This window comes from Rhinolophus ferrumequinum, chromosome 13 (assembly GCF_004115265.2).
Source record: "Rhinolophus ferrumequinum isolate MPI-CBG mRhiFer1 chromosome 13, mRhiFer1_v1.p, whole genome shotgun sequence".
NCBI classification, from domain to species: domain Eukaryota; kingdom Metazoa; phylum Chordata; class Mammalia; order Chiroptera; family Rhinolophidae; genus Rhinolophus; species Rhinolophus ferrumequinum.
Window position 1 is genome coordinate 26,131,052 of NC_046296.1, and position 23,962 is coordinate 26,155,013.

General features: G+C 37.8%; 2 protein-coding genes across 9 annotated transcripts in view; one reads left to right on the forward strand and one right to left on the reverse strand.

The window, feature by feature from the left end:
• Positions 1 to 3,554: 3,554 nt before the first annotated feature.
• Positions 3,555 to 23,122, reverse strand: MDH1 (malate dehydrogenase 1). The gene is made up of 9 exons (XM_033124695.1): positions 23,044 to 23,122; positions 17,773 to 17,871; positions 16,901 to 16,997; positions 13,977 to 14,152; positions 11,943 to 12,065; positions 5,765 to 5,941; positions 5,125 to 5,238; positions 4,467 to 4,556; positions 3,555 to 3,897 (listed from the first exon to the last, which is right to left on the reverse strand). Exons 1-9 carry the CDS (start codon positions 23,044 to 23,046, stop codon positions 3,772 to 3,774), a joined length of 1,005 nt encoding a protein of 334 aa, XP_032980586.1. The 5' UTR covers positions 23,047 to 23,122; the 3' UTR covers positions 3,555 to 3,771.
• The window catches only part of WDPCP (WD repeat containing planar cell polarity effector), a 316,746-nt gene continuing 315,901 nt past the window's right edge, over positions 23,118 to 23,962 (forward strand). For all 8 annotated transcript variants that reach the window (XR_004424816.1, XM_033124690.1, XM_033124694.1 and 5 more), the window contains exon 1: positions 23,118 to 23,880. The gene's annotated coding sequence lies outside the window, so the exon portion shown is untranslated. The remainder of the gene's footprint in view (positions 23,881 to 23,962) is intronic.

Sequence of the window (23,962 nt, forward strand, 5' to 3'; positions counted from 1 at the left end):
CTCTGAAAGTGAATAGCTATCCAAGTACTTTGATGTGGCTAGAGTGAAAGGCACATGGGGGACAGGGAATGACAGTTAAAGATGGGGCTGGGACGTGTCACTTGGGGCCGGATTACGACACCTGTTGAAGTGATGCTAGGAAGCTAAAAAAAGAAAAACTCAACAAAGAAATCAAGCCCTTACTATGTGCTTGCTTCTAATCCTCACAAAACCCTTATGAAGGAGATACTATTATTATCCCCATATTGTAGCTAAGAGAATCTTAGAAAGGTTGTTTAGGGACACCTATAAAGAGAGCTGGGATCTAAGTCCGGGTTTGTCTTATTTCCAAGCTCATGAGTTTGTCTATTCTGCAGAAAGTGGGAAGTAAAATATTATCCTCAACCAGCAGCTCTGGTGCAAAGTCTGGATTAGACTGGGGAGAGAGGAAAGGCATAGAATCCAAACTGAGCTCGTTCCCATCTCTATTGCAGTCGTCTTTTTGGAGAGATGGTGAGGGCCTAGACCCGAGCAATGGTGGTGGGGACATGAAGAAACTGCATGGATTCAAAGACATCTGTTCTGCTTAAAACTCAATTGTGTTACCCAGGCCAGCCTATTGGTTTGATTCAGCTCTGGGTCACAAGTATATTCCTACCTGAGTTAAGGGCAATGGGCAAGGACTCATTCATTAAATGTTCAACACTCACTATAAGAACTGTGCTGGGTGACACCAATTAGGGGACACCAATTAGTGGGAAAATACCTCAAAGCCTACACACTCCTGCTGAGTTAGTAACCCTTTTAGGTTGTAGCAGAACCAAGCAATAACCAGAAACCAAAACATGGATATGTTTCTTGTTTTGTTAAGGTTGTTTAAAGCCATAAAGATCATAAAGACCATGAGTTCTTATTCTAATTTCAAAGGGACAACTAAGAACGTATTTCTGTTGCTTTTTGCTTTTCAGAGCCAAATCTAAAGGTACCAAACAGGTACCTTCTAGACTTTGTACATAGTCAGCATTCCTTGAGAAATATTGTGGTTGGTTTAATCAAGGTGTTGTTTAAAAAAAAAAAAAATTTAGAAGCAAACGAATCAGATTCAACAGTATTAAAAAACAAAAAATTCCCCTGTGCTCTTTTAAGAATTTATCTCACACAGACACTTGAGCATGTGTGAAATAACCTACTTACAAAATTAGTGCAGTATCTTTACAGTAGTAAAAAGTTGAAAAGAACCTAAAAGTCCATAAACAGGTGACTGGCTACATGGCTTATCCCTTCAATGGAATACTACACAGCAATTCCAATGAGGTCTTTACAGGTATCAATATAACTCTAAGATATGTTACTAAGGGAAAAGAGCAGTGCAGAACGGTGTATTTAGTATGTTATAATTTATGTACAGAAAGGGGAAGATTATACACATCCACACCCACATACTTTAACATATATGCCGGGGTTATGCACTGAGTATTTCTGTACTGTAGACTACGAGACAAACAGGGATGTAAGTGGGTAGAAGTCAGGTGAATAAAGGAAATGTCACTGTATATCCCTTCACTTTTCTTAAACTGTATTTTAAAAATATGTTTATATTTTTTCCTTCTGAAAATATTAAAAAAACCAAACTTTTCAAAAGTGTTTATCCTTGGGAGAAGAGGCTTTTGGTTTTCATTTATCATTTCATTAATTTTCCAAAAGGTATTACTTCATATAACATATGATTAAACTGACAGTAGGATTATAGAGTTTTCCCTCCTCCTTTATGCTTTCTTCTAATTAAGAAAACAGAATACATTTTCTTTCTTTTTTTAAAGCTGTTGTTAGCCATCTTTCTGTTTAGGAAATACCTCGTATTACCAGAGGCCAATTCTCTCCTAAGGTTAATTTTATTCAGATTGTATCTTTTCTGGAAAGTTTTGAATCCAACTTTTGTTGGTTGAAAATATAATGTCTTTTGTTGTGTGATTCACCCATGTGTCATCTCAAGTTCTTGTAAAATGCTCATGAAAGGCCTGGGCTTTTACCATCCTTGTTCATGCTTCTTAAGGGCACAATTTCCTGGGCCAGGACTGTCTATTAAGAGCGGAGGCAATAAAATGCTTTGTTTTCTTAGTTAATGTGACAGAACTGAACAGCATAAAGAAATGGCAGAGATAATACATTTCACATGTGAATATTCAAACACAAAGCCATGCTACAAAAGCAGTTCATGAGAAACTACTGGTTTTTACAAGTAATCTACCAGGTCTCTCCAAAGTGTACTACCATTTCATTTACGTGATCCCTGATTTCAAAGAATTGATGAGGTTACGCAATCAAGTAAATAGGCCAGTTTACACAAATGGATGAGACACATTGTGGAGTTAATTTAGCTTATAGTTTATCTTTCAGTTTTACCTCCTAGTTCTTACAACTTTTATATGACATCTTTAAAATTTTCCATGAAATTACCTTGTCTTCAAGCTTCCAATGAATTGCTCTTCTAAATGTTTAACTCATCCATTTTTTTCTTTATTTTATATAAAAAGCGGAGAGGTTATGATAGAGGAAGCCAATGGAGGGGAGCCAAGGGCATGTTCTTTCTTCCCCTCAGTCTTCTCATCTCCCTCCCATAACTTTCATTGACAGATTTTTAACAAGGAGCAGCTGGTAAAGAAATGTTTGCAGAGTCCCAGCTCCAGTATCACAAGCAGAGAATAGAAGAATGTGTTTGGAACTGAGAATAATTTAATAACTGGTACATACTCATACTTCCTTTACATAAAAAATTTTAAGTTAATTCTATGAAATTTCGGTTTTATGCATCTAATTTACAGCAGTTATAAGCATTTTCCACTTTTTTTCTACCTATGAAAAATGAGATGATAACTTTAAATAACAAATCCAACCAAGGATTTGAGCATCCACGAAGAGCACTGTATTGGGCTCTAAGATTTATGCTATTGTCTACTATGTACGAGTTAAATACAAGGGTGCAAGGATAGGCAACTCCTGTCCACATGGGTTTGGGGGAAAAAAAGGCTAATAGTTTTTTTGAACAGCACTATGTTTCTAGTAATAAGCTAAGATATGAGAACATCCCTACTAGAATTCCTGTGGCATTTACCAGTTATGAAATGTGAATGATTCCTTATCTGCTACAGAGGAATACCTCAAGGGAAGACTTACTACCTTTTCTTCTATCATGAAAATGGCTGCTCTAAGTTCATCCAATGGCATTAAACTCATAACAGTATTATCTGTAACCTATTTCACAGCTAATATTAACATCAAATTATCCACAAGGCATGAACTAAGATTTTAAAAATGTAATGTTACCTAATGTAGGTAATGTTTAAAAATACATTCTGGAGTAAATAGATTCATTATCACAAGGTGGATTTTCCTATTCTATTTAAATATAAGAGAATTAAGCTTTGCCTTGTAACATTTCCCATCTTGACTGCCTTTCTCTGGTTTGAAAAAAAACCAAAAATCACAACCCTTTAGGCAAGCTGGGAAACATGCAAGTTTGTTTTTTGAATAGAAACAAAATATTGGCTAAAAATTAAGAGTCTGAGTGAGTCATCTTCATTTGAATATATATTTTATTTAGAATGCAACACTAACAGCATGATGATAAACTGTCACAAATTTGTACCAAGAAGCACACAATCTTTAGAATGTGCTGTTTTTCACAAGTGATTTAAGTGTAGCATTATTATTACGTATTTGGTACTAGAGTCAAAGGCGACATTTAGATTCTTCAGCTTTGGGGCATTTAGTAACATCGAAATGATTGTCTAGTCATGCAGAGGAAAGAAATTCAAAAGCAGTTTCTTTTTCTTCTGTTAGTTCCTTTGCAGTAAGATCCATCTTCTCACGTGAGAAATCATTAATAGGGAGACCTTCAACAATCTTCCATGCCTTATTCTGTTTGAAAATAATTGCAAATAAGAAAGAGATTTACTGATTAAACTAGAACTGAACCTCCCGCAAGTAACAACTTAGTTTGAACTTAAAGCTAGACGAGTATCTGTTTTAAAGTCTGATTCTAAGGAAGCAAATCCAAATCCAAAATCCAGATCTTACCAGGGAATTCTGATAAAACAAAACACTTAAATTTAAAACTCACTGAATCTAGAACAAAATCTTTAAATGAAGATTAATTAGCAAACAAAAAAACGAATGACTTTTCTATGGCCACAATAAAGAGTAACAATACTGAGAACTATGCTTCATTTAGAAGATACAATCAATAGGCATCTGACAGTTAGAGGCCCAACAACAAAATGTGTCTAGTGGGCAGAGTTGAATCTTGCTTTCCAGATTAATTTCACTCTTAGTGACCTGAAGTTGTGCTTCACATGATTTTAAAGGAGAGGACAATGTCTAATTTAGTACAAGAACAACCTTTTGGACTACATTATACCATTATTAATAAAAACATACAAATACTTTCCCAGTAGGGAGCAGAGGGAAATAACCCTAAAATACCTTACCTTGATTGTAACAGGGAATGAGTAGAGCAGGTCATCGGGAACACCATAGGAGTTGCCATCAGAAATAATGCCCATGGACACGAACTCTCCCTGAAAATAACAAGTTTTACATTCTCATGGTACTTAGAGATTAGTTTACATAACCAATTGATACATGGACTAACAAAATTTAAACAAGTAACACTTTCTTCCTACATACATCTAACTTCATTACTGTATAAGGAACCATCACCAGGCACTTCTCTGACACTGTAACTTTTGTGGGTATAATTATATCTCATTTCATACTTCCAATCTATGTGTGAAGTAGGCCAGAGAAACAAAACCCTCATTTTATCAGTGATGAAACTATGGCCCAATATAGGCTTTACAAAGAAAAAATAGTCACCCCACCATGTGTGCTAGGTGCTTTTTATAGAGAGAGATGTGTGTGTGTATGTGTGTGTGTGTGTATCATCTCATTTAACGCTCACAACCCATGTAAAAGATGACAAAACAGCTCAGAAAGGTTGTAACTTTCCCAAGGTACTTGGGCAGTAGGCAGCTGAGCTGGGATCTAAACCTAATCTGCATGATGGATAAGGCTATGTTCTTTTTATATCATAGAATCAGAGGACAAAAATACAAGAGTGGCCTATGCAAATCACTGAGTCCTCACCTCCGGGGTCCCAAACCAAATATCTCTGACGTGGTCACAGATGGCTTTCGCAGCAGACATCGCACTGGATAGTTTTCGAGCCTTGATGACAGCAGCACCACGCTGCTGCACAGTCTGGGTGGGGGCAGGCAGAGACATCAGTGTTACTGATCATGATAGCAGCATTTTCATCAATTCTAAGCTGATCCTGGGGTGAAAGGCTGCAACCATAGCTTAATGTGCCCCCCTCCAAAATCATACAACTACCTACCCAATGTCGGCCTTCCTAAACCATTCCGGTTATAAACACCAGTAGTTTTGAAAAGAGAAAACTACAAATCCCTACAGAAAGTTTACCATACTTCATACAAAGATATGGATCTCTGTATAAAGATTATCAGATGACTAGAGGGTACTCTAGTTTTTTCCACTTTAACAATCAATCTTGACTGCCATGCAACAGATCAGATAAGACTGGATCATGACTGGCTTAGTATGACCCCAAAAGAAAGTATGCAGTCATCAGACAACTATGAAAAGCCTGCTCTCCTTGAGTCCCTCCCTCCCACTACCCCTTGGAGAACAGTCAGGTCAGTAATGGGTGTCTCTCTCAAGAGTTCTTTATGCTTGGCTGTTCAGAGAGCTGCCCGATTTTTCTTACTGTGATGAAGTCTCCCTTGAGCCAGGTGTCATTTTTCAAGGCTTCATAAACACCAACTTCCTTTCCTTGCAGTTTCACCTTGGCATGGTTGACATCTGGGTACTGAGTTGAGGAATGGTTTCCCCAAATAATGACATTCTTTACATCATCAGAAGTCACACCAAGTTTAAGAGCAATCTAGTTAAACAGAAAACAAATACATTACTTAGATAAATGCTTTTCACTTCAAATTGGGACCTGTTCGACAAATGCCCTTAAGATAAAAAACTTCTGAAACTTCCAAGAGAACACAAGTTAAACTGATTTGTAAAATAAGATTGCAAATTTGATTGCTTGGTAATTTCCTAAAACAGCTTAAGAATGTAAACAAACTGAACTGGGAACGTTCTAGGATAGAATATTTAAGTAGAATGTTTAAGAGTAGAGAACACCCTACAGTTTGTGATTAAGTCTAGTGCGTTTATCAAATATGAAACACCAAACAAGAGGTTAATATTGTTCAAATACATAGATGTGACCTTTGTTTTGTTGTGATCGTTATACTTGGAGTTCTCCTCAGCATTTCAGAGAAATCAGGTATTTAGGTACTTCATATTTAGGTGAAAGTTTTCTTACGTCCCATATATAAATTAACTAATTTTCAAATAATCCTAAATATAAAATTTTGGAGTTGGAAAGGGACTCAGATTACCAAAGTAGGACTATCCTCATTGTATAGAGTAGGAAACAGAAGGGTTTAAATATAACATACATTATACATGATACTAAAATTGTAACAACTATAACAATCTTTTGCTGTCGGTTCAAAAAGCACTTTAGGATCCTGCAGCATGCCTTGTGGTCACTTGAACATCGGTTATATAGTACAGTAGTCAGAGAAAGAGAAAGTTATGTTTTGAAAGATTTAAATAAAATCAGCTTGTTTATTTTGTTATTTGCCAGATAAGGTAATGTGCAGGAAAAAAAATATTGTTAATTGTATAATTTGTTCCTAATTAGACAGTAGAATTTATGATGAACCAGAAGGCAATGTTTTGGAAAAGAAGTTTTAAAAGCTGATGTGTTAGGGTGACATTTTGGGTGATTCTTCTTTCCTTATTATAAGAATGGGAGGAAAAAATAGTTGTGCTGGAGTCCATAGCTTTTGCATGCATAAATAAAAGCACCACTGCATCATAGTTCTCTTTGAGCATTCACCATGTAACAAAGGGAAAACACTCTGGTATTTTAAAGCAATTAAAAACAAGGATAGTAATAGCCTCAAACTGGACATAACCCCAAAGTCCTTCAAGAATGGTTAACAAACTGTAGTACTCCATTCAATGAAATAAGTGGAATAAGTAGAAAAATAATAAAAAAGGAATGAACTATGGATACTCGCAACATTAAACTGAGTGAGAAAAAGATAATCTCAAAAGGTTACTTACTGCATGATTCCATTTTTATAACATTCTCAACATGACAAAATTAAAGAGATGGAGAACAGATTGTCAGGGTTTAGGAAAGGAGAGAGAGGGTGTAACTATAAAAGAGGAAGATGGAGGAGTTCTGTGGGTGATGGAATAGTTCTATATTTTAACTATGGTGGTTATAGTAATCTCTATATATGATTAAATGTCGTATGAGTTACATATGAATCATTCATAGACATACAAAAAAATGTAAAAACTGCAGAAATCTGAGTAACTCTAGTTAAGTGTTGTGTGTAGTCTAATCAATTTCCTAGTTTTGACAATGCTCTATGGTTATGTAATGCTCTACGGTTATATATCTGGGTATATGGGTACCTGGGATTCTTTACACTGTTTTTGCAACTTCTTCTAAGTCTATTATTCCAAAATAAAAAGTAAAAAACAAGCAAAACAAACAAACACAAAACAACCAAACAAAATGGATAAAGATGAAAAAGGCCATTACCTAAAATGTCTGCAATTACTTGACTCATCTTCACACTAATTTATTATGTCAAGTTAAGAAGCAAATTGTCTTTACTTTCACTATGACCCTTAAAATAAGTTGACACTCATTTCTTAAATCCTACAATAGTCAGATTTAAAAAATTAACTTAGGGCCGGCCCGGTGGCTCAGGCGGTTAGAGCTCCGTGCTCCTCACTCCGAAGGCTTGCCGGTTCGATTCCCATATGGGCCAGTGGGCTCTCAACCACAAGGTTGACAGTTCAACTCGAGTCCCACAAGGGATGGTGGGCTCTGCCCCCTGCAACTAAAATTGAACACGGCACCTTGAGCTGAGCTGCCTCCTGGATGGCTCAGTTGGTTGGAGCGCGGGCTCTCAACCACAAGGTTGCCAGTTCGAGTCCCACAAGGGACGGTGGGCCGCGCCCCCTGCAAGTAAGATTGAACACTGAACCTTGAGCTGAGCTGCTGCTGAGCTCCTGGATGGCTCAGTTGGTTGGAGTGCATCTTCTCGACCACAAGGTTGCTGGTTCGACTCCTGCAGGGGATGGTGGGCTGCGCCCCCTGCAACTAGTGACGGCGACCTGACCTGGAGCTGAGTTGCACCCTCCACAACTAAGACTGAAAAGACAACAACTTGAAGCTGAATGGCACCCTCCACAACTAAGATTGAAAAGACAACTTGACTTGGGAAAAAAAGTCCTGGAAGTACACACTGTTCCCCAATAAAGAACTGTTCCCCTTCCCCAATTAAAAAAAAAAAAAATTTAACTTAAAAATTCTGGGTTTTTTTTGAAATTTTAAATCACTCCTCACTTAAACCCTGCTTCATCTAGAGTTCTGCAAGTATTAGGGCTATTCACTACCGTATCAGTCTTCACGAATTATACGGATGGATGGTTTCTGGGATACCCAGCTACTGACCTGCTTAGTGGTTGGGGTATAGTGTGCTGTGCAATGAGTACCATTTCCTGGGTCCATGACCTGGAAGGACTTGGAAAGAAGTGACCTTACTTATATTTAGCTGGCACTATACAGAAAAAGGAAATTTTAAACTTGGGGCAAGTAACCCAAGATGTATATTACCAAGAACTTAGAACCCATAATTCTGCTGAATAGCAGCTTCAACTGCTCCCCTACTTCTTTTGTTGTGTTGCCCACTTCCTCTTATTCTTTTACTCTCTGGAGCTAATCTACTTCTGTCTGGACAGCAAAGGCCAGTACTTTACACCCATCAGATGTAGTTTCTGAGTATCATTCATGTCAGAGCTAATCTAAATTAACATGTATCCAGGATAGCAGTTCTTTGCTACCTTAGACACTTTCATGTCTGCATATATTAATAGATTTATTAAACAGTTTTTGACTAATTCTCCAGCTCTAACAATTTTCTTCCTCTGATACCAGCTAACTGGTTTCATTGCCAGATTGCCATGTCAGCAGACACATATGCAGTTCTGGTTGGCAAATGCACAGGGCAGTTAGGCAGGTGATAAACAGTTGCTAGGTAGCTAAATCCTCTGAATTCCAAAACAAATGATGTAATAAAACTAGTAACCGTTTATGTTCAAGAAAAATTAATCTTTGGGTTTGTTATTTTTTTCATTGCATCAACAACTTCTACAGGAGGAACAAACTGTTTCTTCAAAAACTTCCTAAAAGCTCTCACTGTGCAGACTGGCATCCTGAACACATGCCAAAAGTTAAAGTTTGATGAAATAGCTTCTTCTTCACCCAGATTTTCACCCCTACAAGGAAAACTGCTTCAGGCATTGGGACAAAGTATTACTTAGTACTTCTGGAAGCCGAATATTCCAGTGCCTGCCTCCAGCAAGGCCTCAGGTGAAAAGCAAAGATGGAAGTTTGTTGGTGGTGTCATTTTACCTCTTTCTCTCTCTCACAACTAAATTACCATCTGGCAATCCAGAATCTACAACTGTAAGACCTATCATATTTTCTTCTTTAACGTGTTCTACAGGGTCCAAATTAGAGGCCATGCCACTCCTCTGCACTAATTCCTATAGTAACTGTTCTAAAGTACCCAAATCTCCTGCCTCTAGTCATTCAAACTCCCATTCCTTCCCAGCCACAAGACTCTGGCTAAATAATAGTGAAAAAGACCTAGCCTACAGCCTAAAGGCTCTCAAGAAATATCTGCAATTTAAACTTGTTATCCAAAGACCTTCTAAATTAACTGGAATATTCAGGGAGATTTTTTTTTTTTTAAGATTTTATTGGGGAAGGGGAACAGGACTTTATTGGGGAACAGTGTGTACTTCCAGGACTTTTTTCCAAGTCAAGTTGTTGTCCTTTCAGTCTTAGTTGTGGAGGGCGCAGCTCAGCTCCAGGTCCAGTTGCCGTTGCTAGTTGCAAGGGGTGCAACCCACCATCCCTTGCGGGAGTCGAACCGGCAACCTTGTGGTTGAGAGGACGCGCTCCAACCAGCTGAGACATCCGGGAGCTCAGCAGCAGCTCAGCTCAAGGTGCCGTGTTCAACCTTTTGCAGGGGGCGCTGCCCACCATCCCTTGCAGGACTCGAGGAATCAAACTGGCAACCTTGTGGTTGAGAGTCTGCGCTCCAACCAACTGAGCCATCGGGGTGGCAGCTCAGCTCAAGGTGCCGTGTTCAATTTTAGTTGCAGAGGGCGGAGCCCACCATCTCTTGCGGGACTCGAGGAATTGAACTGTCAACCTTGTGGTTGAGAATCCACTGGCCCATATGGGAATTGAACCGGCAGCCTTCGGAGTTAGGAGCATGGAGCTCCAACCGCCTGCACCACCGGGATGGCCAAGGGAGATATTTTTGAGTTATGGCTCTTCTCAACTCTTGGTTATATACCTCTTAATATTAAAAATCAGTAATAATAATACCAGCCAACTTTTATTGAGTTTTACAATGTGATAGGCACCATGATAAGGGCTGAACATAACAGATCTTATCTCATTCAATCCACATAACTACTCTTTTGAGGTAGATACAATTATTCTATTTTATAGCTTGAACACAGTTTCTCTCTTTTTTTGAATACACTTTCTCAAGGTCACAGAGCTATTAAGTTGATTCAGGTCACTTGATCCCATTATGTAAGAACACACACAGGGTTTGGAGTCAGGCAAATCAAGGCGGCTCCGTCATTTACTAGCTGTATGACTTAGCAGGTTCCCTGACCTTTCTAGGCTTCAGGTTTCTTATCTGTAAAACAGCGGTAATAATGGATATCTCATATGGTTACTGAAAGAATTAAGTGATAAATTACAATGTAAAGCATCCAGCTTAGAGTATAAGCTTAATGAATGTAAATTATCTTCTCCTTCACTGGGCACTTCAAAGCTGAAAATGATCAGTTCTCAGTGTACAGCAGTGATTTTTCAACTTAAGACTTCACACCATCTCTTGGGAAAAAGTTTTCTTAAAACTAAACAAAGTTGTCTTTTCAAGAAGAAAAAGGGCTAAACTCATAAACATATCTAGAAATGATGAACTGTGGATGAAGAGGGATGGCCCCAAAATCACTAAGGAAAACGGAAAAGGTTATGTCTAAGAAACAGAACATGTCATGACTTCCAGGGGCACCAGGATCATTTTGATCTGAGAAAACCTAGGAACTCAGCACAGATGAGAGGAATGGCCTCTAATTTTTTTTAAAAACTATTATTAATACCCTGGTCACTGATCCCTTGGCATATTTATTATCTAAGGCTCCAAGGGATAAGAAAACTTGATGACAGTTAAAACTTAGCTGCTAAGTAGTGAAAACTAGGAAATTTTATGGAAACATGACCATGTAGAATAATTTTTAAAAAGATATAAAATTGGAAAACATTAAATATAAAATTAAAAATCTAAATGTGATTGCTTAGCTGTAGGAAAAAAGGAAGCAGAACCATATAAAACACATACAGCTGAAGTCTTTCATTTTATAATCTCCTATATACCTATATATATTGGACAAAAGTAAACTAAATTATGTACCATCATGTGAATTACTTAAACTAGTGAATACTTTTTAACCACTATAGTAAGAGGACATTAGCAACCATATTTAATTATAGTAAGCAAATGAAATATAGTTCAGAAAATTAAGTAGAAAGTTCAGCCCCGGACCGTAAGAGACTAGATTTAAAGATTCCCTACCGAATTGGAATAGATTTCTACTAAACAAAAACAACAAAAAAGCAAAAACTAAGATTTAGCTACTTTAAAAGAGAGAAAACGGTTTTATAAAGTTGATTATTAATATTTTTTAAAAGGCATTTTTCTTACCTGAGCTTTAGCTCTGTTGTGATCCAAACGAGTCAAGCAACTGAAGTTCTCCTTGGGGATAGACGGTGCTGACTTGGCGGCAGTCAGACAGTTGGTATTGGCTGGGTTTCCCACCACGATGACCTAGGACGTACAGCAGGCACAGTAGTTACAGACCATACACTGATTAACTAACTGTCTTAGGATATGGCAACATGTAATATGTAGCCTTTGTATCCAGTTTGTGTATTGTTATCATTGTAGTTTCTAGTAGGTTTCTATTCTCCTAAAAACTTTTCCCCCCTTGTTAGTATTTGCTGTGACTACTAAAAACATTTCTTTAATAAAACCACCATTATGTATGTGGTTATGTAACTGCTACACTTTCCATGTAGCACTAAGACCTAAGGTACATGACTTTCTATTTTGTTTTGTGCTACGTAAAACACAGACAGCGTTTACATACTTGCCACAAAAAAACAAGTAATCTAAGGCTCTACTCAGAGTTTGATTCACTGATAAAAATTTTCCTTCTTATAAAAGTAGTTCAAGAAGGAAATTCTACTTCAGGTGTTTACTTTAGGGAAATTATTATTATTTTTTAATGAAGTATGTGTTTCTCAATCTTGCCTAATCCTAAGAATTAACTGGGATATTTGCTAAAATACCGGTTACCAGGTTCCATCCACTCCATACCTATTAAGTCAATCTTTAGTAGAAAGCATTTCAGGCTGTCTTTTTTATTGAGGAGGTATGGCGTTCACTGGATTAAAATACAGTATAGGAAAATGTATACATGGGCTTTTTTAAGTTATATTAGCTTGGTGCAAAAGTAATTGCGGTTTAACAGGTTAAAAATAATTGCAAAAACCACAATTATTTTTGCACCAACCTAAAAATCTTTAATAAAATGATAATTAAAAAAACTTACTGTGAAATATCAAACTTACAGAACACTGCAAACATATTGCAAAGACTAAGTTACACATCCCTTTTACCCAGATTCTCTAATTTGTTCCATTTCTCTCTCTCTCTCTCTCTCTCTCTACACACACACACACACAAACACAAAACCTCTTAGGTTTTTTTGGCCCACTTGAGAGTAAGCTGCAGACATGATATCCATGCCCCTAAGTACTTCAGTGCCAGTGAGTATTTCCCTAAAAAGGACACTTTTGGCTGAGGGGCAATTACTGTGCAAGCAGTACTACAACTCCAGGCAGGCAGGATATTAGCAGTCCAAACAACCTTGTAATTTTTACTAAGAGACCTGTGGATTTCTCCTCAACTCATTTCTATTATTTTCTACTAATGATTACAGAAAATAAAAGTTAATTATTTAAAATGAAGTCCATAGAAAGCAAAAATTCAGATGTCTAACCATTAGTAGAGTAGAATATTATAATCGCCAACTTTAAAAATCTTATAAAATTTTCTTGTACCTTTCTTTCAAGTCAGAATAGAGAGGAAGTGTATTAAAATCAGTAAAACCTCTAACCAGCAAGCCTTCTGCTGTGACAACTAAGTTCTAGTTCACTGATACTTAATTGGTAAAAGAAAGCTTTATCGCAACGTCAAGACAAATTTATTTAATAGAAACCAAAATAGCCTGAACATAAAGAGGAAGTCATACTGACTCAAGAGACAAACATATCAAAATTCCAGGGGACTGAGAAAATCTGAGCATTCAGAAACCACCGTCTCCTATTGCTGAGAACGCAGCTTACAGCCATCTCCCTCCACAATCACACACATAAATTCATTTGTCTGAACAAATATTCCCACGAAGCTAAAAGGCACCAGAAAGTTCTATGTCTTATGGGTTTATGAACTAATATTAAACTTCCATGTCATAGTAATAAGACAAAATATCTCCGAGTACCTCCGAATATAGATTTCTACACTTTAATACTGTAAGAGGAAAACCCAGAAAGGAGAGCTTATCAAGCAGAACTGGGGGTGGGGGGGGAATAATTTTGTTTTCACTTAAATGCTGAAAACAGAAGTTTCAAATGCTGATAATGAAAAACCCCATAAAATACTACTGTATGTCACCTTAACTGACTTCTTGGCATATTTCTCCAAGGCTGCACCCTGGCATTTGAAGATTTTCACATTTGCTCTGAGTAAATCTTTCCTCTCCATGCCATCCCTTCTTGGCATGGAGCCCACAAGAATGGCCACATCCAGGTCTTTGAAGGCAACCTCTTCTTTATCTGTTGCGATGACATCTGTGAACACAACAAATATGCAGAGATACAAAACACCAAAGTCTGAGATTTTTCTTTTTCATATTGAATCTACCCAGTAATTCCTTCACTTTGTAGCAAATGTTTACTTTTACATATCACATTAATAAAAGTTTTAGGGGCCTAAGAAAACAATGACAGTTTATGAATTCAATAACCATAACATCAGCAGAAATGCCGTAACATTTATTTGGCTTTCCCTATTTCAACAATTATCTCAGTTTCAAATATTCTATAGCTCTTATCTTTCATAATCAGATATGATACAATACATAACCTTGTTATATATGTTAACCACCACAGATAACACAAAAGAGAAACTGATTCACCTAACCTTTAAGTTACAATTACTTTAAGGTCTAAGATATCAATCACAAATTAAAAATAATTTTTATTGAGGAGTTTTGTGCCAGGAATAATGCTAAGAGATTTATTTTATCAAATTTAATCTTAGTATTTTACAGATAAGGTTTAAAGAGTCACTAGCTGCCATCGAAAAGTAGTCGGGCTATAATTCTAGCCCAGGTCATCCAGAGTTCAACCACCATGCTACAGTTAGCCCAATAAACATATACTACTTGCTTTTCAATTAAAGAACATATATCATTGCTCTCTTTTGTTGACAGTGTTAAAAAGGCCATGATCGGTGCTATAGACTGAATGTTTGTGTCCCTCACAAAATTCCCATGTTGAAACCTAATCCCCAATGTGATGGTATTAGGAGGTGGGGTCTTTGGGATGTGATTAGGTCATGATGATAGAGCCTTCACGAATGGGATTAGTGTCCTTATAAAAGAGGCTTCAGAGGACTGCCTCATCCCTTTTACCAGGTGAGGACACTGTGAGAAGATGGTTGTCCATGATCCAGGTACTGGGCTCTCATCAGACACCCAATTTGCTGGCTCTCTGATCTCTGACTTCCCAGCCTCCAGAATTGTGAGAAATTAGCTTCTTTTGTTTATAAACCACTCAGTCAGTGGTATTTTTGTTAAAGCATCCCAAATGGACCACACAACCAAAATTCAGCATTGTCACTGGTAAATTTTTAGATCACTGAACTTTTCTCACAGTCAGGCTGCTATAAGCCTCCAAATAGGTTATATGTAGGAACCCTAGTTGGAGAAAAAAAAATTAATCTTCTTCCCAGCCACACATTCTTTGCTGAACCTTCTCTGTCATATTCACAGCTGACCAAGAACAAGCTGACTGTAATCTGGGCCCATTAGAGAAGAGGGAACTCATCAGAGAAAGGAATAAAAATGGGAAAAAGCAATAGAGGAAGTTGATTTGGAAATAGTGGGGGAGGGAAGGGAGCCAGCTGAATAATTTAGGCAGGGTAATGCACTCTCTTACACAACTGTGTAACCAAATGATTTAGATGGCAGTACCCCTTCTAGTATTAAATGTTTATTGAACATATACATGAACTCTGAGCATGGTCTTTCTTGGATGTGCATGTTTTGTTTCGTGCAAACTTCTGGGAGAGTATTATTAATTGGATCCTTACCAACATAAAAAGATTATGATGAAGGTATAGCTGAAGAAAAATACCCAAATTAACTTACAACTTGACCTAGTATTTTAATGAACCTTTCAATCTAAGTTAAGACTTCTGTCTTACATTTAAATACGTTAATAGTTCAATGATTCTCAAAGGCTTTTAACAGAACTCTGGTGGTTTCTTTTTTAAAACTATACAGTGTATGATTAGGATAATTTACACTGTATCTCAACCTGATGACTGGCAGATGGGATGGGACCATATATGAGGGACCAACGAATTTCCAGCCAGCATTATGACTCCGGAAGACATTATTTAAACAAGTTCTCCATTACAAGAAGCTACTATTACTATTTAAATGGACTTTAAATAACAACCCAATGTAGACAATCTTAGGTGTATAACCCTTGTGCAATATTATACTTAATTAGTAAAATAAATTATATATAAACATGTTGGGTAAAAGTATAGTTTTTTACACCTTATACTGGTAATTTCTTGCTTTTACCCTTATTTATTCATGGTATATAATTACCCTTATTTATTCTTGGTATACAAATTACCATGTAGTTGTAGTTCAAAAAACAAAAATGACTGTATTTTGCTATGTATAATGCATACTTTTTTGCCCAAATTTGTGAGGGAAAAATAAGAACGCACATTATACATGGGTAGTACTAATTCCGTATCTATATAAATGTTTATAATTCTTTATGTTTATGCATTAAAAGTGTAACTCTAGAAACCAACAACAATATCTGTATGCAAAATAATCCCCTGGAATATAATTGGTTTTGTTGAGCTTAAGATGAACTTGCAATGACGAAGAGTTCTTGGCCTTCTATGAAGCGTAAGTATTGTAAATTTGTCACCAGTACATAAAATTTCTTGTACCTTATATCTGTTCTTGTGTTTTGTAATTATTTGTTACATAAAATTTCTTGTACCATGTGTTAAAAAATGCTAAAATTCCTTCATAATACAAAAAACAAGTACCTAAATGTAAACCAAAAAAAAATTGATTTTAAATTAAAGTGATTTTTTCCACTGAAAGTTTGGGCCAAAAACGTGGGTGCACATTACACATGGGAGTCTATTATACACAGCAAAATACAGTACTTTTATGAAATAACTTCTAATTGACAGTCTAGTGAACAAAAACCTGACATCTGTTTTTTGAAAGATGTAAAATACTATAAAATCCCTCTCTCCTCCACTCCCCAACTCACCTTTCAGCAGGGGCAGGGCACAGTCTTGCAGTTCCATTAAGACACCATCCAGGACACCCATCATGGGGGTGATATCCAACAGCACAAGAATTATAGGCTGCCAAATAAATAGCCAGGACAGTGTTTGTCAGTGTAGGTTATGTAATTTGTCACCAAAAAAAGCCCTCTTACAAAGTTTTTGCTTATTTGGTGTGTATACATAATTCCAATTAGTCATAATTATTTTAGGTCAGGTGTCTAACATGATGCCACTTTTAGAAAAACCAGCAATGGTTTTCTAACACATACCATGACTGAATTTTAAAGGAGCACATGCACAAATATCAAATTGAAGTGACATGCCCTGACTGCTTTTATTGTTAATAGCTGTATATCTGATTTCATTTCATGGAAGTATCTGGCATGAAGGAAGAACTTGATATCCATGGATGAAGAGAATGGGTAAATGAGTAGTTTGGAAAAGGATTTTAGTATACAATAATCTGCTGGAATAGGGGGTGCCTGCTTCAAGTAGATTTATTGGTCTGATTGTTTTGGGTCTAAAGACCATTTATGAACGAGGAAGTTCTTATTCAGCAACTTTCTCTCCCACATGACTCTCCTTAACAGTTACTGTCATTTCTGAATACCTCCCACTGATTGGTATCTGCTGGCTGCAGCAAGTCAACTAAATACATGATTTGCAAAGCATTTTAAAATCCTGGAGGGATGCATATAAACAAACTGCCAGCTTCCATTTATAGCATTGTGCCTAGTACATTTATTGGGATTACCTATTCCTTCACCATTTAAAAATTTCTTTGCAACTATATATAGGGTTTTATTAACAAGATTCTTACATTGACTTAAGATTTATAGGCACTTGCCCCTACCTGGTCTTTACCAAAGACAGATCCATTTCCGATACTATACAGCAGTGAATATGCAATCTGACCAGCTGCTCCAGTCACAAGGACTTTGATTGGTTCAGGCTGTAATGAGAGAGAGCCATTAACATTTTTTGGATTAAAAAGTGCTATTTTACCTTAAAAATATTCAGGAGTTTCTCTATTGTAAGACAACCACACACTTTAAAAGTTTATGTAAAATTTTAAAGTCTCTTTGTGTAAAGCTTAGTAGAAAACTAACTTATCCCAGACCTGTCGTAGGAAATACAGCATGCACGAATCAACTAAGCAACTTCTAGAACTTGTGTCCTTTGGCAGCATATTTATGCGGTGTTATTTAACTCTATTACATGTTATTTAATTCTATTACACTGGATGTACTTACATAATATTATCCATCTTTTTAAAGATATTTTATTACTAAAATAGGCCTAACAATGTTGATATGCATTATATGGTGATAGAACCATACAAATCCTCTTATGCAAATCCCCCTACTCCCATCTCAATAGAATTCTTTACACCAGGGAGAGGAGTAACGGTGGTTAAAATTTTCCATTTACAATGAGCCTGAGAGTTTTAATAAAACTATTGATCATGATTCAACTTAACTACTTGGAAGAGGAAAACTAAGCCTTTTTTTTTTTTTTTTAAAGAAAATGAACAATGATAATATCTGGATTATAATCAATTTTAATATTAAATAATAGCAACATGTAGTGACAGTTGACAACCTGATTCAAGGGAAAATTCATTTTAAAAGAGAGAAAGGGAGAAAAGTACAAAGAGCATACTAATTACGATAGAGACACTGCCTTATAGATCTCAACAGACCCTGAACAAAATATGGACAGAGGGACAAAAAGAACTAATATTCAAAGTGATGACCCTGTCATCAAAATAAAGTTAAATTAAGCTCAGAGAATTAAAAAAGTAGAAACATTTTTATTAAAAAGAGCTAAACAAAAATGTTTGGAAACATAATGTGTATTTAATTAGATGGAAAATCCAACCAAGGTGAACTGTTCTTTTGACAATGTTGGGTAAATGTACTTCTACTGTGTCACCTCTATCGCTACCTGCATGAGAGAAGTGGCCCACTGATTTGACTGGGGATAGAAACATTTAACTTCTTTATATTTAGAATTCCCTTTCAGAGGAGTCATGCCTCTGGGATGGAAGGAGACTATATGACCTTGAAGAGTCCTTGTAACCTTCCAACCTTAACCTCTGAAGGTCAGCAGGACTTAGCAATTTGGTACCTGTAGAAAACAAAAAAAATCTCAGGAAAGAAGTGTCAACTGTTGTAGAGAAATGAAATCTAATCACAGCAGACTATGCAATTTCTTCCTCATAGATGTGACCAGGTAGGTGGGAGTGGAAAAAAAGGAGAAACCTATCGAGAGAGTTTCTCCCTAACCTTCTGGGTTTCTTTCCCATCCATATCTCTAAATATACAAAATATGATTAATTCCCCAAATAAAACAATTTTAATACAATACATATTTATGTTCCCAAATAGACTTTAGGTTTCTAAAGAACACTAAAAGTTATTGTATATGGTTATTTTCTATCATTGGCCTTTACATGTTTTTAACTTTGAAATTTTTCTCCTCTTCCTTTGAAGGAGAGTAGGTGAGAAAAAGAAAATGGAGGAAGAAATTATTCCCCCTCTCTCTTTAGAATGCAAGCTCCTTAATGACAGGGGCTTTGTCTATTTTTTTATTGTTGCATCCCAACTGCCTAGAACAATTTCCTTCCCCATAGCTGGAACTCAAATACTTGCTGAAGGAATAGCTAGATCTTGGAAATATAAAAGAACTGTCTGGGAGCAAGCCTAACATACTTTAAAAAATTGTTTAAGATATTATACTTATATACACTTGCATTGAGAATGTTGGAAACTTAGTGACAATAATTCCGGCTATAGTTAACAAAATTATTTTATGTCACTAGTTCTAATGATATAGTCTTATAAATTGAACTGTTACCTCACTTCATTCATTAAATAATACACCAATGAACCTCTGTTATTTACCTGGTACTATTTTAGGCCAGAGGGCTAGAGAGGCAGTAGAGCATAGTAAAAGACATGGCCTCTAGAGCCAGAATTTCTGGGTTGGAATCCTGACTCCACAACTCATTGGGTGTATCATGTTTCCCCAAAAATAAGACAGCCAGACAATCAGCTCTAATGTGTCCTTTGGAGCAAAAATTAATATAAGACCCGGTCTTATATTATATTATACTGTATATTATATAAGACCGGGTCTTATATTAATTTTTGTTCCAAAAGACGTATTAGAGCTGATTGTTCAGCTAGGTCTTATTTTCGGGGAAACATGGTATGTTCCTGGGCAAGTTACTTAACCTCTCTGTATTCAGTTTCCCCTAGTAATAACAGCAGCTACCTAATAAAGTAGTTGTAAGGATTGAGAGAGTTAACACACAAAGCGTTAAGAACAGTATGTAGCAAGTACTGTAATTGTGGATCTCTGTCACCATAGTTTTCCTCTAAGGACTCTTAAAGCCTGTTGTTTTCTATTTACATGTCTGTTACTCTCTACTAGACTGAACGCCCCCCACCTCAATAGTTCAGTTCAAACTAAACTGAGAGCAGTCCACCTTTGACTCAAATTTGCACTCCATATAGTGTTCAACAAGTATTTGTTGACTGATTTAAAATAAGGATTTAGAAAACTATAAACACATGCTATTCAATGTAAAGCAAGCTCAGATAAGAAATGAGAGGGAAAGTGAGTATCACTATCCATAATGCTTAACCTCCCAGAAAGTCAGTTAGATGGTTATAACAGAATAATGCAGTCAATTTTAGGCATTAATTTTAGCTACCCAAAAAATGTGTTTACAGCCTCAGTCCTTAGTGAAGGGGTTGTGGCCAACTAACGAACAGCTACTAATTCCACCTCAGCAGTTTCCTTCTTCTGTATCTTTGAGCAAATTATTTTCACAGGTAGGTAATTCCATCTTGTTAAAGAGTAGTATGAAGCCTAGTTAGTGCCTGAATGTTTGATGATGAAAAGGGAAAGAACTGTGTATTTGGTTCTTTCTGCTCTTTGCAACCTTGCATTTGAAAAGCAGGAGGGTGGGAGATACCCACTGACTTTTCACAATGTTCCAGTGTAAAGACAGGTTACTATTCTTTGCTTAGATATCTGGGCAGTCTGCCAAGATCCAAAGAAGGAATGTCTTTGCTCTTGGCAGGGCACTAATGACCTTCCTGCAGATGCAGGCTCTGTCTTGTGCATGTGCTGAAGTCTCAGTCATGTGCTGAAGTCTCAGTCATGTGCTGAAGTCTCAGTCGCAAACCTTGAATTTAAGTATTCCTTCTGTTATTCTACAGAAAGATACATGTATTCCTTTTTTGCTTTGTAATTTATATATATTTCTGTAATGTGAAAGTCAAACATTATCATTAAGATTCCTTCATACAATTTATTCTTGCTGTCCCTACTGACAGACACAAGCAAAGAATTACCTCCTTCAAAAAAAAAAAATTGCTTTGAATATCTTAAAAGAGATGGCTCTTGGTGATTGTTTACACACTCCTGAGGAGGCAAGGAAATTCAGAGAATTTGCTGTCAGTTTTGGCGGACAACATTAAACCTCATAAATGTTTCTGTTATCGCCTGCCCAGTGACCTTCCAGGGGTGAGGCCTAGCCTGATCTACTGTGTAGCAAAATAACACAAGAATTGGGGACCCAGGATGTCTCTGTGACCTTGGGAAAATCATTTGACCTCACCAGCCTACATTTTAAAATGAGAGGAAATAATCTCCAAATTCCCTTCCAATTCTAGAATTCCAATATCCTGAATTGCAAGGAATAACGCTATCAGGTAATACAAATGCTGATAACATAGTTTAGTTTGTATTTATAATATAAGCTTGTATCTTCATCCAGAACCTCAGTTACTAAAAATAAATTTTCAGAAAGATTTGATTAAGTGTCTGTATGACATAATATGGTAAAATGGAACCAGGGTGAGACCCTTGGGGGCAAACTGTTGTGTGACCTTCAGCAAATCACATTCTGTCTGGGTTTCAATTAACTCAATTTTAAGATCTAAAGTGGAGAGATTTCTCAAAATTATCTTTAAAAGTTCTAAAATTATCAAGTTCTAAAATTATGAAGTCTGCAGTTCTCTAAGTACCTCTGCTTTCTTGCTAAGATTATTGGGTCAGGAACCACTGAAACCATCATTAAATGACTGTGTTATCTGACAAAAAAAGTAGGAAACCTAGGTTTAACATTTGAGAATTAGTAGCTATACCCACTGGCCCAATTCCCTTGCCTTGAAAAAATGTCTTTTCAGATTCTGGAAAATTTCCAATCCATTCAAATATTTCCCCACACTCCCCACCCATTTTGGTATTTTGAGATACTGGAGGAAAAATAGTCTCAACTATAAATACAAGTACTGAAGCAATTTCTCTGTCTGATGTCAAATGTCACCTTCAAACAGCGCGCAGATCATTCCTACGTCAGAGCTCCCTCACCAACCCTCCCCCTTCTCCCTTTCAGCGGAGACAAGCAGTAATCAAGGTATCCGGATCTTCATGACACGGTGGTTACATTGTATAACATTTAAAAGTAATGGTTCTAGATTTCGTAACTCAGAAATCAGTCAAGAATATCTGCAGTAGTTAATTGGCTACCGATGCCGTCACTGCAAGTCCTGGCACTACAAACGCGGCTCAATTAACAGGTTTTAAACGACATTTTGTGAAAATTAGATATGGCTGAAACACATGTCTCAAAAACGTAGATCATAATCTGTAGCACCTGATACACACTATCTTTACCGTTGAGGGCCTCTTGTTTTCAAGGGCTTTGTGACAAAAGCTCTTAAAAACACTGTGGGCATAACAGGGGGTTAAAAAAATTAGGACCTACTCTCCCTGCCTCTCCCCACCCCCATATCAAACCCCGTATCTGTTTTGGAGAAAATCCGCAGCTTCATATTTTGTATCCCCACCAACAGCAAGACTAAGATCGCACCTTTCCAAGGATAGCGATTTCTCTAGAGTCCTTCTAAGAGCCCCGGCCAAGTGGAAAGCAACCCTCTCCCAATTACTGGGTTACTGCGACAGTCCCCAGAATGAGTCGGGGCTTTCCAAAGGGCGCGAAGGACAGGGGCTTGCACAGCCGCCCCCTAAAAGTCCTTCAAGCACAAGAAACCCCACATAAAGGCAGGAAGGCCAGAGGTGGGCAGGATCCAGGGCCCACACTCACCATGACTGGAAACTGCGCGGACAATTTCAAGCACCTGCAAAATGAGCCTGAAGGAGTCAGGTCACCTCTACCGCGGAACAGACTCGGGAAAGCGAGCGGTGAGAGAGAGAAAAAGACGCGGCTCCCGACCGCTGCGCCCTCTGGGAACTGTAGTTTATACTGCTCTGTTTCTTGCGCAATCTCCAGCGCACTTCCTTCAAGCGTTGAACTACACTTCCCGAGGTCAGAGGGTATTCTCAAGCCCTGCCTGCGTTCGTCCTCGATTGCAAAGTAGTCCCGAGGGCGAGCCGCTGTGATTGGAGAATCGCGGTTTGGGCTCGCAGGAAAAGACTGCCTGATGGCGCCCAGCAATTGGCGAGGGCGAGAGGTGTTTGAGGAGTGTGTGCGTCAGGGGAGTAAAGTCAGACCTCTTAGGTACACCACCCACACGTGCGCAACTGAGACTTTATCCTCCCGCAAGAGTAAATGTGGGAGGTAAAGAGATCTTCCGCTGCGTACAGCCGGCTCGACCCGGAAACAAAATCTTTTAAAACACTATTCATAGTTTGAAGGGGCGGGAGGAATTGACGTGTCGGGAAGACTGAATGGCTTCTCGTGTTGCTAAGCGACGAGGCCGGGGAGCAAGCGCTTGCATGGGCCGCTGGGGGGTACCTGAAGAATAAATAGGGGCAGCACCTCCGAGACTTAGAAGACCAAGCGAGCGTGCCGCGCCCTCCCGGGTCATCGTTCCCTAACCAGGGTAGCCTCCACCCCAGGTTGTGTCCGGTGACTAGGTGAGGGGTTTGCGGCGACGCCCCCTCAGGCGGCCAGGGCCCTGAATCTTTCCTACTCCGGAAGGTGAGTCCGGGTGGGAGGGCAGGGGGTTGGTTTTCTTTAACTGGAAGGTCCGGGATGCGGTTCTGCGCCGTCCGGCGTTGCC

Excerpts from the sequence above, each read along its gene's own strand:
- MDH1 (XM_033124695.1), bottom strand. Across the intron at positions 14,153-16,900 it reads TGCCCTGCCCCTGCTGAAAG|ATGTCATCGCAACAGATAAA; the intron begins GTGAGTTGGGGA and ends TTGTGTTCACAG. Across the intron at positions 5,942-11,942 it reads ACAACAGAGCTAAAGCTCAG|ATTGCTCTTAAACTTGGTGT; the intron begins GTAAGAAAAATG and ends CTGTTTAACTAG.